General features: G+C 42.7%; 1 protein-coding gene across 1 annotated transcript; it reads left to right on the top strand.

Moving 5' to 3' along the window:
- The first annotated feature begins 10,472 nt into the window (after nt 1-10,472).
- On the top strand, nt 10,473-12,176 carry LOC139421620 (tetraspanin-10-like). Its single transcript, XM_071172683.1, has 3 exons — nt 10,473-10,562; nt 10,922-11,538; nt 11,870-12,176. The coding sequence occupies exons 1-3, from the start codon at nt 10,473-10,475 to the stop codon at nt 12,174-12,176; spliced, it is 1,014 nt and encodes a 337-aa protein (XP_071028784.1).
- Nucleotides 12,177-13,030: the final 854 nt, after the last annotated feature.

Below are 13,030 nucleotides of genomic sequence, written 5' to 3'. Positions count from 1 at the left end.
TGTATATAATAAATAGGTGGTGTCAGAGGAAAGCCCATAAAATTGTCAGAGACTCCAGTCACCCAAGTTATAGACTGTTCTCTCTGCTACCGCATGGTAAGCAGTACCGGAGCGCCAAGTCTAGGACCAAAAGGCTCCTTAATAGCTTCTACCCACAGCCATAAGACTGCTGAACAATTAATCAAAAGGCCACCTGACTATTTACATTGAAATTTGTTTTATACACTGCTGCTACTCGCTGTTTATTATCTATGCATAGTCACTTCACCCCTACCTACATGTAACCTGTACACCCTCACACTGCCTCGTACCGGTACCCCCTGTATATAGCCTCGTTATTGTTATGTTTTTGTGTTACGTTTTATAATTACATTTTTTGGTATTTTTGTATTTTTTTCCCCAAATCTTTTTTTCAATATTTGTCTTAACACTTCTTGAACTGCACTGTTGGTTAAGGGCTTGTGAGTATGCATTTCGCAGTAAGGTCTACACTTGTTGTTGTTGTATTCGGTATGTAATAAATGTAATAAATAAAGTTTGATTTGATTTACTACACAGGAAAAGACGTCCTCCATTGGAGAGAGCATGTTTGTCAGCTACTGTAATCACCAATAGATTAATGATATTGTACAGTCCTGTTGTGTGTGTGTGTGTGTGTGTGTGTGTGTGTGTGTGTGTGTGTGTGTGTGTGTGTGTGTGTGTGTGTGTGTGTGTGTGTGTGTGTGTGTGTGTGTGTGTGTGTGTGTGTGTGTGTGTGTGTGTGGGAGGGAGAAGAGTCCCTATACTATACTTTAGAAATCATTTTTCCCTCGTTCCCAAAGGTCCATTATAAAGAATAGACCACTAGATTGTTGAGTGTGTAAATAATTGAACGTTTTGTTTACAGTCAAATCAGGCATTCAAATATGTTCACATCGGAAGAATCTGAAGTCTAGACTGATTAAATGGTTCAGGTGTTGATGTTTTGAAATATTGCAAACCCTGCTGAAGAGTTGGACAGAGTAAGGAGACCTGTGGGAGCTGCTAATAGAAATCAGTATGGAGTAATGGAGTTGTTAATGTCCTCCTCTGTAGGAGCACTGAGCTGCATAGTACACACACACACACACACACACACACACACACACACACACACACACACACACACACACACACACACACACACACACACACACACACACACACACACACACTGAGAAGTGATTGGCTGTTTAACATGTTCATATACAGTTGCTATAACAACACACACCAGTCAGCTAGGTAACATGTTCATATACAGCTGCTATAACAACACACACCAAAGTCAGCTGTTTACCATGTTCATATACAGTTGCTATAACAACACACACCAGTCAGCTATGTAACATGTTCATATACAGTTGCTATAACAACACACACCAAAGTTAGCCATTTCGACCGCTCTTGATAGCTGTTTGGACCCCTTCGTTCTATGGGTGGAAAAGTGTGTGACTGTGGTGGTCTCAGTGGAAACTCTCTGTCATTCACTGGCAAGTTGAGCCCGTAGTTCCAGTAGAATAATTGTCTTAATAGAGCAGAATGAATCTGGTCACTGTAACTCACGTTCACCTCAAATCATTTATGGTCAATTGGAGGGACAATCTGTTCCAGAGAGAGTATAATCTACGGATTTCATGACTCTAGGTGACTGGCCATGAGGAGGAAGGTGTTGAGTTGGCCAGCAGTCCCAGAACAGCAGAAAACATTTAAACACCTGGAAGATCTGCACATATTCCTCTCCTCAGTATATCTCCCTCTCTGTACTGACATATACTCTGAACCAAAACAGGATCCAAAGCAACAAGAAGATCCAAGACAAATAGAGGATGAGAGGACTGGGAGTAAAACTACAGGAGACCTGGACCTGAGACCTACCAGCTACCTACTGGGACATATCTGGACCTGAGACCTACCAGCTACCTACTGGGACAAACCTGGACCTGAGACCTACCAGCTACCTACTGGGACAAACCTGGACCTGAGGTCTACCAGCTACCTACTGGGACAAACCTGGACCTGAGACTCACCAGCTACCTACTGGGACAGACCTGGTCCTGAGACCTACCATCTACCTACTGGGACAAACCTGGACCTGAGACCTACCATCTACCAGCTACCTACTGGATACAAACCTGGACCTGAGACCTACCATCTACCTACTGGGACAAACCTGGTCCTGAGACCTACCAGCTACCTACTGGAACAAACCTGGACCTGAGACCTACCATCTACCTACTGGGACAGACCTGGACCTAAGACCTACCATCTACCTACTGGGACATATCTGGACCTGAGGTCTACCAGCTACCTACTGGGACAAACCTGGACCTGAGACCTACCAGCTACCTACTGGGACAAACCTGGACCTGAGACCTACCATCTACCTACTGGGACAAACCTGGTCCTGAGACCTACCAGCTACCTACTGGGACAAACCTGGTCCTGAGACCTACCAGCTACCTACTGGATACAAACCTGGACCTGAGACCTACCATCTACCTACTGGGAGAAACCTGGACCTGAGACCTACCATCTACCTACTGGGATAAACTTGTACCTGAGACCTACCATCTACCTACTGGGACAAACCTGGACCTGAGACCTACCATCTACCTACTGGGACAAACCTGGACCTGAGACCTACCATCTACCTACTGGGACAAACCTGGACCTGAGACCTACCATCTACCTACTGGGACATACCTGGTCCTGAGACCTACAAGCTACCTACTGGGACAAACCTTGACCTGAGGTCTACCATCTACCTACTGGGACAAACCTGGCCTTGGAGCCTGGAGGTGTCAACTCTGAGGTGATGGATGACTGGATCTCAGAGATGGACTGTGGCACTTCAAATACAATGCTACTTACCCCTGATTGCGATATAAACATGCTTCTGAATACATTAAATATATTAATCCATTGCAGCCCTAGATTGGTGTTGTGGGATTGACCGTGTTAAAAATGTGTAACCACTGATTGACGGTGTTAACAATGTGTAACCACTGATTGACAGTGTTAACAATGTGTAATTACTGATTGACAGTGTTAACAATGTGTAACCACTGATTGACAGTGTTAACAATGTGTAACCACTGATTGACAGTGTTAACAATGTGTAACCACTGATTGACAGTGTTAACAATGTGTAACCACTGATTGACGGTGTTAACAATGTGTAACCACTGATTGACAGTGTTAACAATGTGTAACCACTGATTGACGGTGTTAACAATGTGTAACCACTGATTGACAGTGTTAACAATGTGTAACCACTGATTGACGGTGTTAACAATGTGTAACCACTGATTGACGGTGTTAACAATGTGTAACCACTGATTGACGGTGTTAACAATGTGTAACCACTGATTGACAGTGTTAACAATGTGTAACCACTGATTGACAGTGTTAACAATGTGTAACCACTGATTGACAGTGTTAACAATGTGTGACCACTGATTGACAGTGTTAGCAATGTGTAATTACTGATTGACAGTGTTAACAATGTGTAACCACTGATTGACGGTGTTAACAATGTGTAACCACTGATTGACGGTGTTAACAATGTGTAACCACTGATTGACAGTGTTAACAATGTGTAACCACTGATTGACAGTGTTAACAATGTGTAACCACTGATTGACAGTGTTAAGAATGTGTAACCACTGATTGACGGTGTTAACAATGTGTTATTACTTATTGACAGTGTTAACAATGTGTAACCACTGATTGACAGTGTTAACAATGTGTAACCACTGATTGACAGTGTTAACAATGTGTAACCACTGACTGACAGTGTTAACAACTTCCGGCGTGTTAACAACTTCCGGCGCCGGCAGAGATGGCCGGAGTGGATTCCATGCAGCGACCCAAAAAAACGACTCCGAAAGAGAGGGAAACGAGGCGGTCTTCTGGTCAGACTCCGGAGACGGGCACACCGTGCACCACTCCCTAGCATTCTTCTTGCCAATGTCCAGTCTCTTGACAACAAGGTTGATGAAATCCGAGCAAGGGTAGCATTCCAGAGGGACATCAGAGACTGTAACGTCCTTTGCTTCACTGAAACATGGCTCACTGGAGAGACTCTATCCGAAGCGGTGCAGCCAACGGGTTTCTCCACGCATCGCGCTGACAGAAACAAACATCTTTCTGGTAAGAAGAGGGGCGGGGGCGTATGCCTCATGGCCAACGTGACATGGTGTGATGAAAGAAACATACAGGAACTCAAATCCTTCTGTTCACCTGATTTAGAATTCCTCACAGAAAGCTAAGGTAACTGAGCTAAACGACTACCGCCCCGTAGCACTCACTTCCGTCATCATGAAGTGCTTTGAGAGACTAGTCAAGGACCATATCACCTCCACCCTACCTGACACCCTAGACCCACTCCAATTTGCTTACCGCCCAAATAGGTCCACAGACGATGCAATCTCAACCACACTGCACATTGCCCTAACCCATCTGGACAAGAGGAATACCTATGTGAGAATGCTGTTCATCGACTACAGCTCGGCATTCAACACCATAGTACCCTCCAAGCTCGTCATCAAGCTCGAGACCCTGGGTCTCGACCCCGCCCTGTGCAACTGGGTACTGGACTTCCTGACGGGCCACCCCCAGGTGGTGAGGGTAGGCAACAACATCTCCTCCCCGCTGATCCTCAACACTGGGGCCCCACAAGGGTGCGTTCTGAGCCCTCTCCTGTACTCCCTGTTCACCCACGACTGCGTGGCCACGCACGCCTCCAACTCAATCATCAAGTTTGCGGACGACACAACAGTGGTATGCTTGATTACAAACAACGACGAGACGGCCTACAGGGAGGAGGTGAGGGCCCTCGGAGTGTGGTGTCAGGAAAATAACCTCACACTCAACGTCAACAAAACTAAGGAGATGATTGTGGACTTCAGGAAACAGCAGAGGGAACACCCCCCTATCCACATCGATGGAACAGTAGTGGAGAGGGTAGCAAGTTTTAAGTTCCTCGGCATACACATCACAGACAAACTGAATTGGTCCACTCACACAGACAGCATCGTGAAGAAGGCGCAGCAGCGCCTCTTCAACCTCAGGAGGCTGAAGAAATTCGGCTTGTCACCAAAAGCACTCACAAACTTCTACAGATGCACAATCGAGAGCATCCTGGCGGGCTGTATCACCGCCTGGTATGGCAACTGCACCGCCCTCAACCGTAAGGCTCTCCAGAGGGTAGTGAGGTCTGCACAACGCATCACCGGGGGCAAACTACCTGCCCTCCAGGACACCTACACCACCCGATGTCACAGGAAGGCCATAAAGATCATCAAGGACATCAACCACCCGAGCCACTGCCTGTTCACCCCGCTATCATCCAGAAGGCGAGGTCAGTACAGGTGCATCAAAGCTGGGACCGAGAGACTGAAAAACAGCTTCTATCTCAAGGCCATCAGACTGTTAAACAGCCACCACTAACACTGAGTGGCTGCTGCCAACACACTGACACTGACTCAACTCCAGCCACTTTAATAATGGGAATTGATGGGAAATGATGTAAATATATCACTAGCCACTTTAAACAATGCTACCTTATATAATGTTACTTACCCTACATTATTCATCTCATATGCATACGTATATACTGTACTCTATATCATCGACTGTATCCTTATGTAATACATGTATCACTAGCCACTTTAAACTATGCCACTTTGTTTACATACTCATCTCATTTGTACATACTGTACTCGATACCATCTACTGTATCTTGCCTATGCTGCTCTGTACCATCACTCATTCATATATCCTTATGTACATATTCTTTATCCCCTTACACTGTGTACAAGACAGTAGTTTTGGAATTGTTAGTTAGATTACTTGTTATTACTGCATTGTCGGAACTAGAAGCACAAGCATTTCGCTACACTCGCATTAACATCTGCTAACCATGTGTATGTGACAAATAAAATTTGATTTGATTTTTGATTTTAACAATGTGTTATTACTGATTGACAGTGTTAACAATGTGTAACCACTGACTGACAGTGTTAACAATGTGTTATTACTGATTGACAGTGTTAACAATGTGTAACCACTGATTGACAGTGTTAACAATGTGTTATTACTGATTGACAGTGTTAAAACCTCTTAAGTCTACCCCTTCCTTTTTCGAACATTCTGTTAAAAATCGCGCAACTTTTCAGCGTCCTGCTACTCATGCCAGGAATATAGTATATGCATATGATTAGTATGTGTGGATAGAAAACACTCTGAAGTTTCTAAAACTGGTTAAATCACGGCTGTGACTATAACAGATCGTGTGTTTCATTGAAAAACGCAAGAAAAACTGCTCTCTGAAAGCTAAAAATAATTTCCATAAGTCACTTTCATGGGTTGTTAAAAGGGGACAAAATTTAATATCGACCTGCATGCAATTCATACAAATTCCACACGATGTCGCCATTGTCGTCATTTTCAATTGAATTTTTTGTTGGAAAATCCAACTATCTGGATTCCGTTTCTTCCGGTCTCCACCAGGATCTTTTCAATGTGGACATTGGCAGCCATTGATTTGCAGACGAGGAGCTATTGAATATACATCGCCCTGTAATCATTTTGATAGATTATAAACGTTTACTAATACCTAAAGTTGGATTACAAAAGGATTTCGAAGTGTTTTGTGAAAGTTTATCGTCAACTTTTTTAATTTTAAAAAATGACGCAGCGTTTAAAAACAATGTTTTTTTCTGAATGACACAGCTTCCATAGAAAGCTATTTTGGGTATATATGGACCGATTTAAACGAAAAAAAGACCCAATAGTGATGTTTATGGGGCATATAGGAGTGCCAAGAAAGAAGCTCGTCAAAGGTAATGAATGTTTTATATTTTATTTCTGCGTTTTGTGTTGCGCCGGCTAAGCTATATCTTTGTTTACATCGCATTCAGGCATTTTGGGGTGTTGCATGCTATCAGATAATAGCTTCTCATGCTTTCGCCGAAAAGCATTTTAAAAATCTGACTTGTTGGCTAGGTTCACAACGAGTGTAGCTTTAATTCAATACCCTGCTTGTGAATTTTGATGCACGTTTGAGTTTTAACGAGTACATTTAGCATTTAGCGTAGCGCATTTGCATTTCCAGGTGTCTACTTGAGACATCTGCGTCTCAAGTAGAAGAAAGAAGTTAACAATGTGTAACCACTGATTGACAGTGTTAACAATGTGTAACCACTAATTGACAGTGTTCACAATGTGTAATTACTGATTGACAGTGTTAACAATGTGTAACCACTGATTGACAGTGTTAACAATGTGTTATTACTGATTGACAGTGTTAAAACCTCTTAAGTCTACCCCTTCCTTTTTCGAACATTCTGTTAAAAATCGCGCAACTTTTCAGCGTCCTGCTACTCATGCCAGGAATATAGTATATGCATATGATTAGTATGTGTGGATAGAAAACACTCTGAAGTTTCTAAAACTGGTTAAATCACGGCTGTGACTATAACAGATTGTGTGTTTCATTGAAAAACGCAAGAAAAACTGCTCTCTGAAAGCTAAAAATAATTTCCATAAGTCACTTTCATGGGTTGTTAAAAGGGGACAAAATTTAATATCGACCTGCATGCAATTCATACAAATTCCACACGATGTCGCCATTGTCGTCATTTTCAATTGAATTTTTTGTTGGAAAATCCAACTATCTGGATTCCGTTTCTTCCGGTCTCCACCAGGATCTTTTCAATGTGGACATTGGCAGCCATTGATTTGCAGACGAGGAGCTATTGAATATACATCGCCCTGTAATCATTTTGATAGATTATAAACGTTTACTAATACCTAAAGTTGGATTACAAAAGGATTTCGAAGTGTTTTGTGAAAGTTTATCGTCAACTTTTTTAATTTTAAAAAATGACGCAGCGTTTAAAAACGATGTTTTTTTCTGAATGACACAGCTTCCATAGAAAGCTATTTTGGGTATATATGGACCGATTTAAACGAAAAAAAGACCCAATAGTGATGTTTATGGGGCATATAGGAGTGCCAAGAAAGAAGCTCGTCAAAGGTAATGAATGTTTTATATTTTATTTCTGCGTTTTGTGTTGCGCCGGCTAAGCTATATCTTTGTTTACATCGCATTCAGGCATTTTGGGGTGTTGCATGCTATCAGATAATAGCTTCTCATGCTTTCGCCGAAAAGCATTTTAAAAATCTGACTTGTTGGCTAGGTTCACAACGAGTGTAGCTTTAATTCAATACCCTGCTTGTGAATTTTGATGCACGTTTGAGTTTTAACGAGTACATTTAGCATTTAGCGTAGCGCATTTGCATTTCCAGGTGTCTACTTGAGACATCTGCGTCTCAAGTAGAAGAAAGAAGTTAACAATGTGTAACCACTGATTGACAGTGTTAACAATGTGTAACCACTAATTGACAGTGTTCACAATGTGTAATTACTGATTGACAGTGTTAACAATGTGTAACCACTGATTGACAGTGTTCACAACAGAGATAAAGTAGATTTGTAAATACTGTGTTGTTGACTGACTGATTATTGAAGCAGAACAACAGAATACCTCTGAGCAACTCCCGTGGAGGCCATCTCCATTCACTACAAGCTGTTAGGTTAGCACTGCTGCCCCCTGCAGGTGATATGAAGAAAGTGTTACTTCAATTGTGCTACTGAAACTGATCACTATCAGTCCTCATACAGGCCAGGTGGAAGTTCATAGTCTTCACAAAGAGCATCAAAATAATTACTTTCATACACTCTTATACTCTCTAGATCTCTATTATTCAGACAAGTTATCTTTTGGGACTGAGTCCAATCTGACAGCCTCTGATAGTTTCATGTTTTTGGGGTGGCAGGTAGCCTAGCGTTTAGAGCCAGTAACCGAAGGGTTGCTGGATCGAATCCCTGAGCTGACAAGGTAAAAATCTGTCGTTCTGCCCGTGAACAAGGCACTGTTCCCCGGTAGGCCGTAATCACAAATAAGAATTTGTTCTTTACTGGCTTGCCTAGTTAAATAAAGGTAAAGATTTTTTTAAATAACATAATTTCAAGAGGATTATTTTTAGTTATGGGCTGGCATATCAAACCATAAGAGATTCACTTTTACTGCCAAAGTGGATTTTTCCAGAGACAAGGTATTTAGAGGTATTTTACTGTGTAGAGAGAGAAATAGACAACATCACTGACCATACTGTGATAAAATAAAACCTTTCCTCCTCCTTACCCTACAGATCCTTAACGAGCTGGAATTGCTTTTTGTCGTGTCCAGGGGTGGAATTAAAAAAGTTATTCTGGAAACTCAGCACTGGAATATAAATAACCATGGGAACTCAACTAAAAAAATATACTAAAAATAATATTTAGTGTCTAAATGGGGCTTTGGGATATTGGTTTCCATGAGTTCCCTCCAAACTAAAGTTTGCTATTGTTTTCACTTAATTCTTTTTGAAATAATTATATATACCATAGAGACACTCATTGGCTAAAACACACAACATGCTCACAACATTCTCACAATTCTGTATTAGGATGAAATTCCACAGTCTCATCACATGGCTGTTGTGGATCAAAGTGGGATCTGTTCCCTGAGCATCTCTTCTTCCTGTAACACTCAGGAGAAGTTGGCCTGAGTAGACACTGATCTTGAGTCAGTTTGTCATTTCCCCCACTATTGGTTAAGGTTAGGATTGGGGAGGGTAAGCTGATCTTAGATCTGTACCCAAGGGAAACTTCACCCTGGAGTTTAAAAGTCATTGAGGCGTGATCTGATTACTTCTTAATCGCCTGCACTGTGACTCTCACATGATGCTGCTAGAATCCCTGGGAGCCCTGGACTATATTCATTAGGAACCAAACAAAAGCAACGGTCCAAAACAGGGAGTGTTCTACATGAATTTGACCAATAAGAAACTCTCGTTCTGTTACAAGTTATTTTGTTACAGTGTAGATGAATGAATACACTCTTCTGTCTGCTGGAGCTCTGAGCTAACTACCCACCCACCACACCACACTGCATAGAGCTGTGTTGATCTGGCTTCCACCACCTCAACTCTCTCCCTTTCTCCTCAGACAGTCTCCTCTCCTCTCCTCTCCTCTAGACTCGTAAACTGACCGGAAGACTAGGAGAACCGCCTCTCACACACTGATTAGCTGAGGACAAGGGGAGAATCGTCCATCACACATTGATTCGTTGAGAGGACAGTGGAAGAATAGTTTCTGAAAGAACAAGGGAGGAATAGTTTCTGAGAGGACAGGAGAACAATAGTTTCTGAGAGGACAGAAGAATAATATTTTCTGAAAGAACAAGGGAGGAATAGTTTCTGAGAGGACAGGAGAACAATAGTTTCTGAGAGGACAGGAGAATAATATTTTCTGAAAGAACAAGGGAGGAATAGTTTCTGAGAGGACAGGAGAAGAATAGTTTCTGAGAGGACAGAGGGAGAACCGTTTCCTGGCAGCTAGGAAGATGAGGAGATTGCAGTCCATGAGATGGTTTAGTTTTCCCTGGTTGAGGAGAGAGACCTCACAGACTGAGACCAGCCCACTCATACCAAAGGTACAGTAACTGTATGTCTGTCTGACAACCTGTATGCTGTTAGTTATGTGCTCACTGTACATACTATTGAATAGAGTTTACAGTCCCCTCAACGTTGCAAGCATAGACATTTAATTGAATAAAAGGACTTGCAACCTTTAACCCTGTCAATTTGACTGGTAAAGTAATGTGTAAACTCCAATGGCTACCAGTCCACCCATTATTGACTTGGATGGGGAGACCCATTCTATAGAGTCCAATTCTATGATTGCAAGTAGGCTAAACCTAAAGACAACGACCACTACAGACTGAACTTGATGAGTTGTTTTTGCCTCAGTGAAATCTCATTGTTTATTGTCTGTCCTCTTTCCTCTTTGAAGACAGACACAGATAGAGAGTTGTCAGGAGTCCTTCAGGGGACTGACGAGAGCAGCACAGAAGAACAGGCTCCAGAACCAGGACCAAATGATGGACCAGGGAACCAGGGTAGAACCAGGGAGGTAAAACCCAGAGCCCGTAGCAGGCCCTTCTCCCTGAGAGACTGCCTTCTCAAGTACCTCCTGTTCTTCAGCAACCTCCTCTTCACGGTGCTAGGCCTGGTGGTCCTGGCCCTGGGACTGTGGGGCCTCATCAACAAGGAATCCTTCGCTCAGGAGAAAATAGGACAGATCAGCACCGACCCCATGCTGGTGTTTGTGGTGCTGGGCTTGGTGCTGTCTATCCTCTGCCTGTCTGGCTGTGTGGGGGCTCTGAGAGAGAACTGCTGCCTGCTCCAGGTCTTCTCAGCCACCGTGCTGGTCCTGGTAGCAGCCCAGGTCCTAGTGGCCATTGTGGCCTACAGCCTGCAGGGACAGATAGAGGGATACCTGAGGTCAGGTATGCTGGCTGCCATGGTACGTTACCAGGATGACCTGGACCTGAGGTTCATCACAGATGAGATCCAGATAGGACTGCAGTGCTGCGGGGCCGACACCTACAGAGACTGGGAGGTCAACATGTGAGTGAGATGTGACTGACCAGACCATTGACATGATGACTTGCGATGACATGGTCCATTGACTGACACACAGCCTTGTGAACTGATGTCTGTCCATGTGGGTTGTTACTATCATTTTGATAGTTTTGTTAGTTATGAGCAGGTCTCTCTTGTAAAATAGAGTTAATCTCAGAGAATAACATGTATGAACAAAGATAAAATAAAATGTATAAAATATAAATCTGTCAAAGATGATATGTTACATAACTAGGGTTATTGCTTTTATGTCACATAACATTATCCAAGCAGCCAATTGAATTGCTTCTCCCCTCCTATGTCCTCTTCATCCCAGGTACTATAACTGCTCTGCCCCGGGGGTGCTGTCCTGTGGGGTCCCTGCTACCTGCTGTGTGGACCCTCTGGAGAACGGCACGGTGTGGAACTCCCAGTGTGGAGTAGGATCCCAGCAGCTGGATGAGTTCTCTGCTCAGAGCGTCATCTTCCTGGGGGGCTGTCTGGGGGGCATGTCCCGCTGGATAGAGCAGCACACAGGCCTGATAGGAGCCGTGGGTATCGTCCTACTGGGGGTTCAGATCATCACTCTGTTCATCACCACACGACTGATGGATAACATCCAGTGCAGTAAAGCTACAAGTTAATAAGACCCAGTGGAGTAAAGCTACAAGTTAATAAGACCTAGTGGAGTAAAGCTACAAGTTAATAAGACCTAGTGGAGTAAAGCTACAAGTTAATAAGACCTAGTGGAGTAAAGCTACAAGTTAATAAGACCTAGTGGAGTAAAGCTACAAGTTAATAAGACCCAGTGGAGTAAAGCTACAAGTTAATAAGACCTAGTGGAGTAAATCTACAAGTTAATAAGACCCAGTGGAGTAAAGCTACAAGTTAATAAGACCCAGTGGAGTAAAGCTACAAGTTAATAAGACCCAGTGGAGTAAAGCTACAAGTTAATAAGACCTAGTGGAGTAAAGCTACAAATTAATAAGACCTAGTGGAGTAAAGCTACAACATAATAACATCCAGTGGAGTAAAGCTACAAGATAATAAGACCTAGTGGAGTAAAGCTACAAGATAATAAGACCTAGTGGAGTAAAGCTACAAGTTAACATCAAGTGGAGGAAAGCTACAAGAATACATATAGTGGAGTAATGCTACAAGATAACATATAGTGGAGTAATGCTACAAGATAACATGTGGAGGAAAGTTACAAGATAACATATAGTGGAGTAATGCTACAAGATAACATCAAGTGGAGTAAAGCTACAAGATAATAACATCTAGTGGAGTAAAGCTACAAGATAATAACATATAGTGGAGTAAAGCTACAAGATAATCACATCTAGTGGAGTAAAGCTACATGATAACATCTAGTGGAGTAAAGCTACAAGATAATAACATCTAGTGGAGTAAAGCTACAAGATAATAACATATAGTGGAGTAAAGCTACAAGATAATCACATCTAGTGGAGTAAAGCTACATGATAACATCTAGTGG

The sequence above is a fragment of the Oncorhynchus clarkii genome, chromosome 12 (genome assembly GCF_045791955.1).
Source record: "Oncorhynchus clarkii lewisi isolate Uvic-CL-2024 chromosome 12, UVic_Ocla_1.0, whole genome shotgun sequence".
In the NCBI taxonomy this organism is placed as follows: domain Eukaryota; kingdom Metazoa; phylum Chordata; class Actinopteri; order Salmoniformes; family Salmonidae; genus Oncorhynchus; species Oncorhynchus clarkii.
This window is presented reverse-complemented; position numbering and strand designations above follow the sequence as displayed.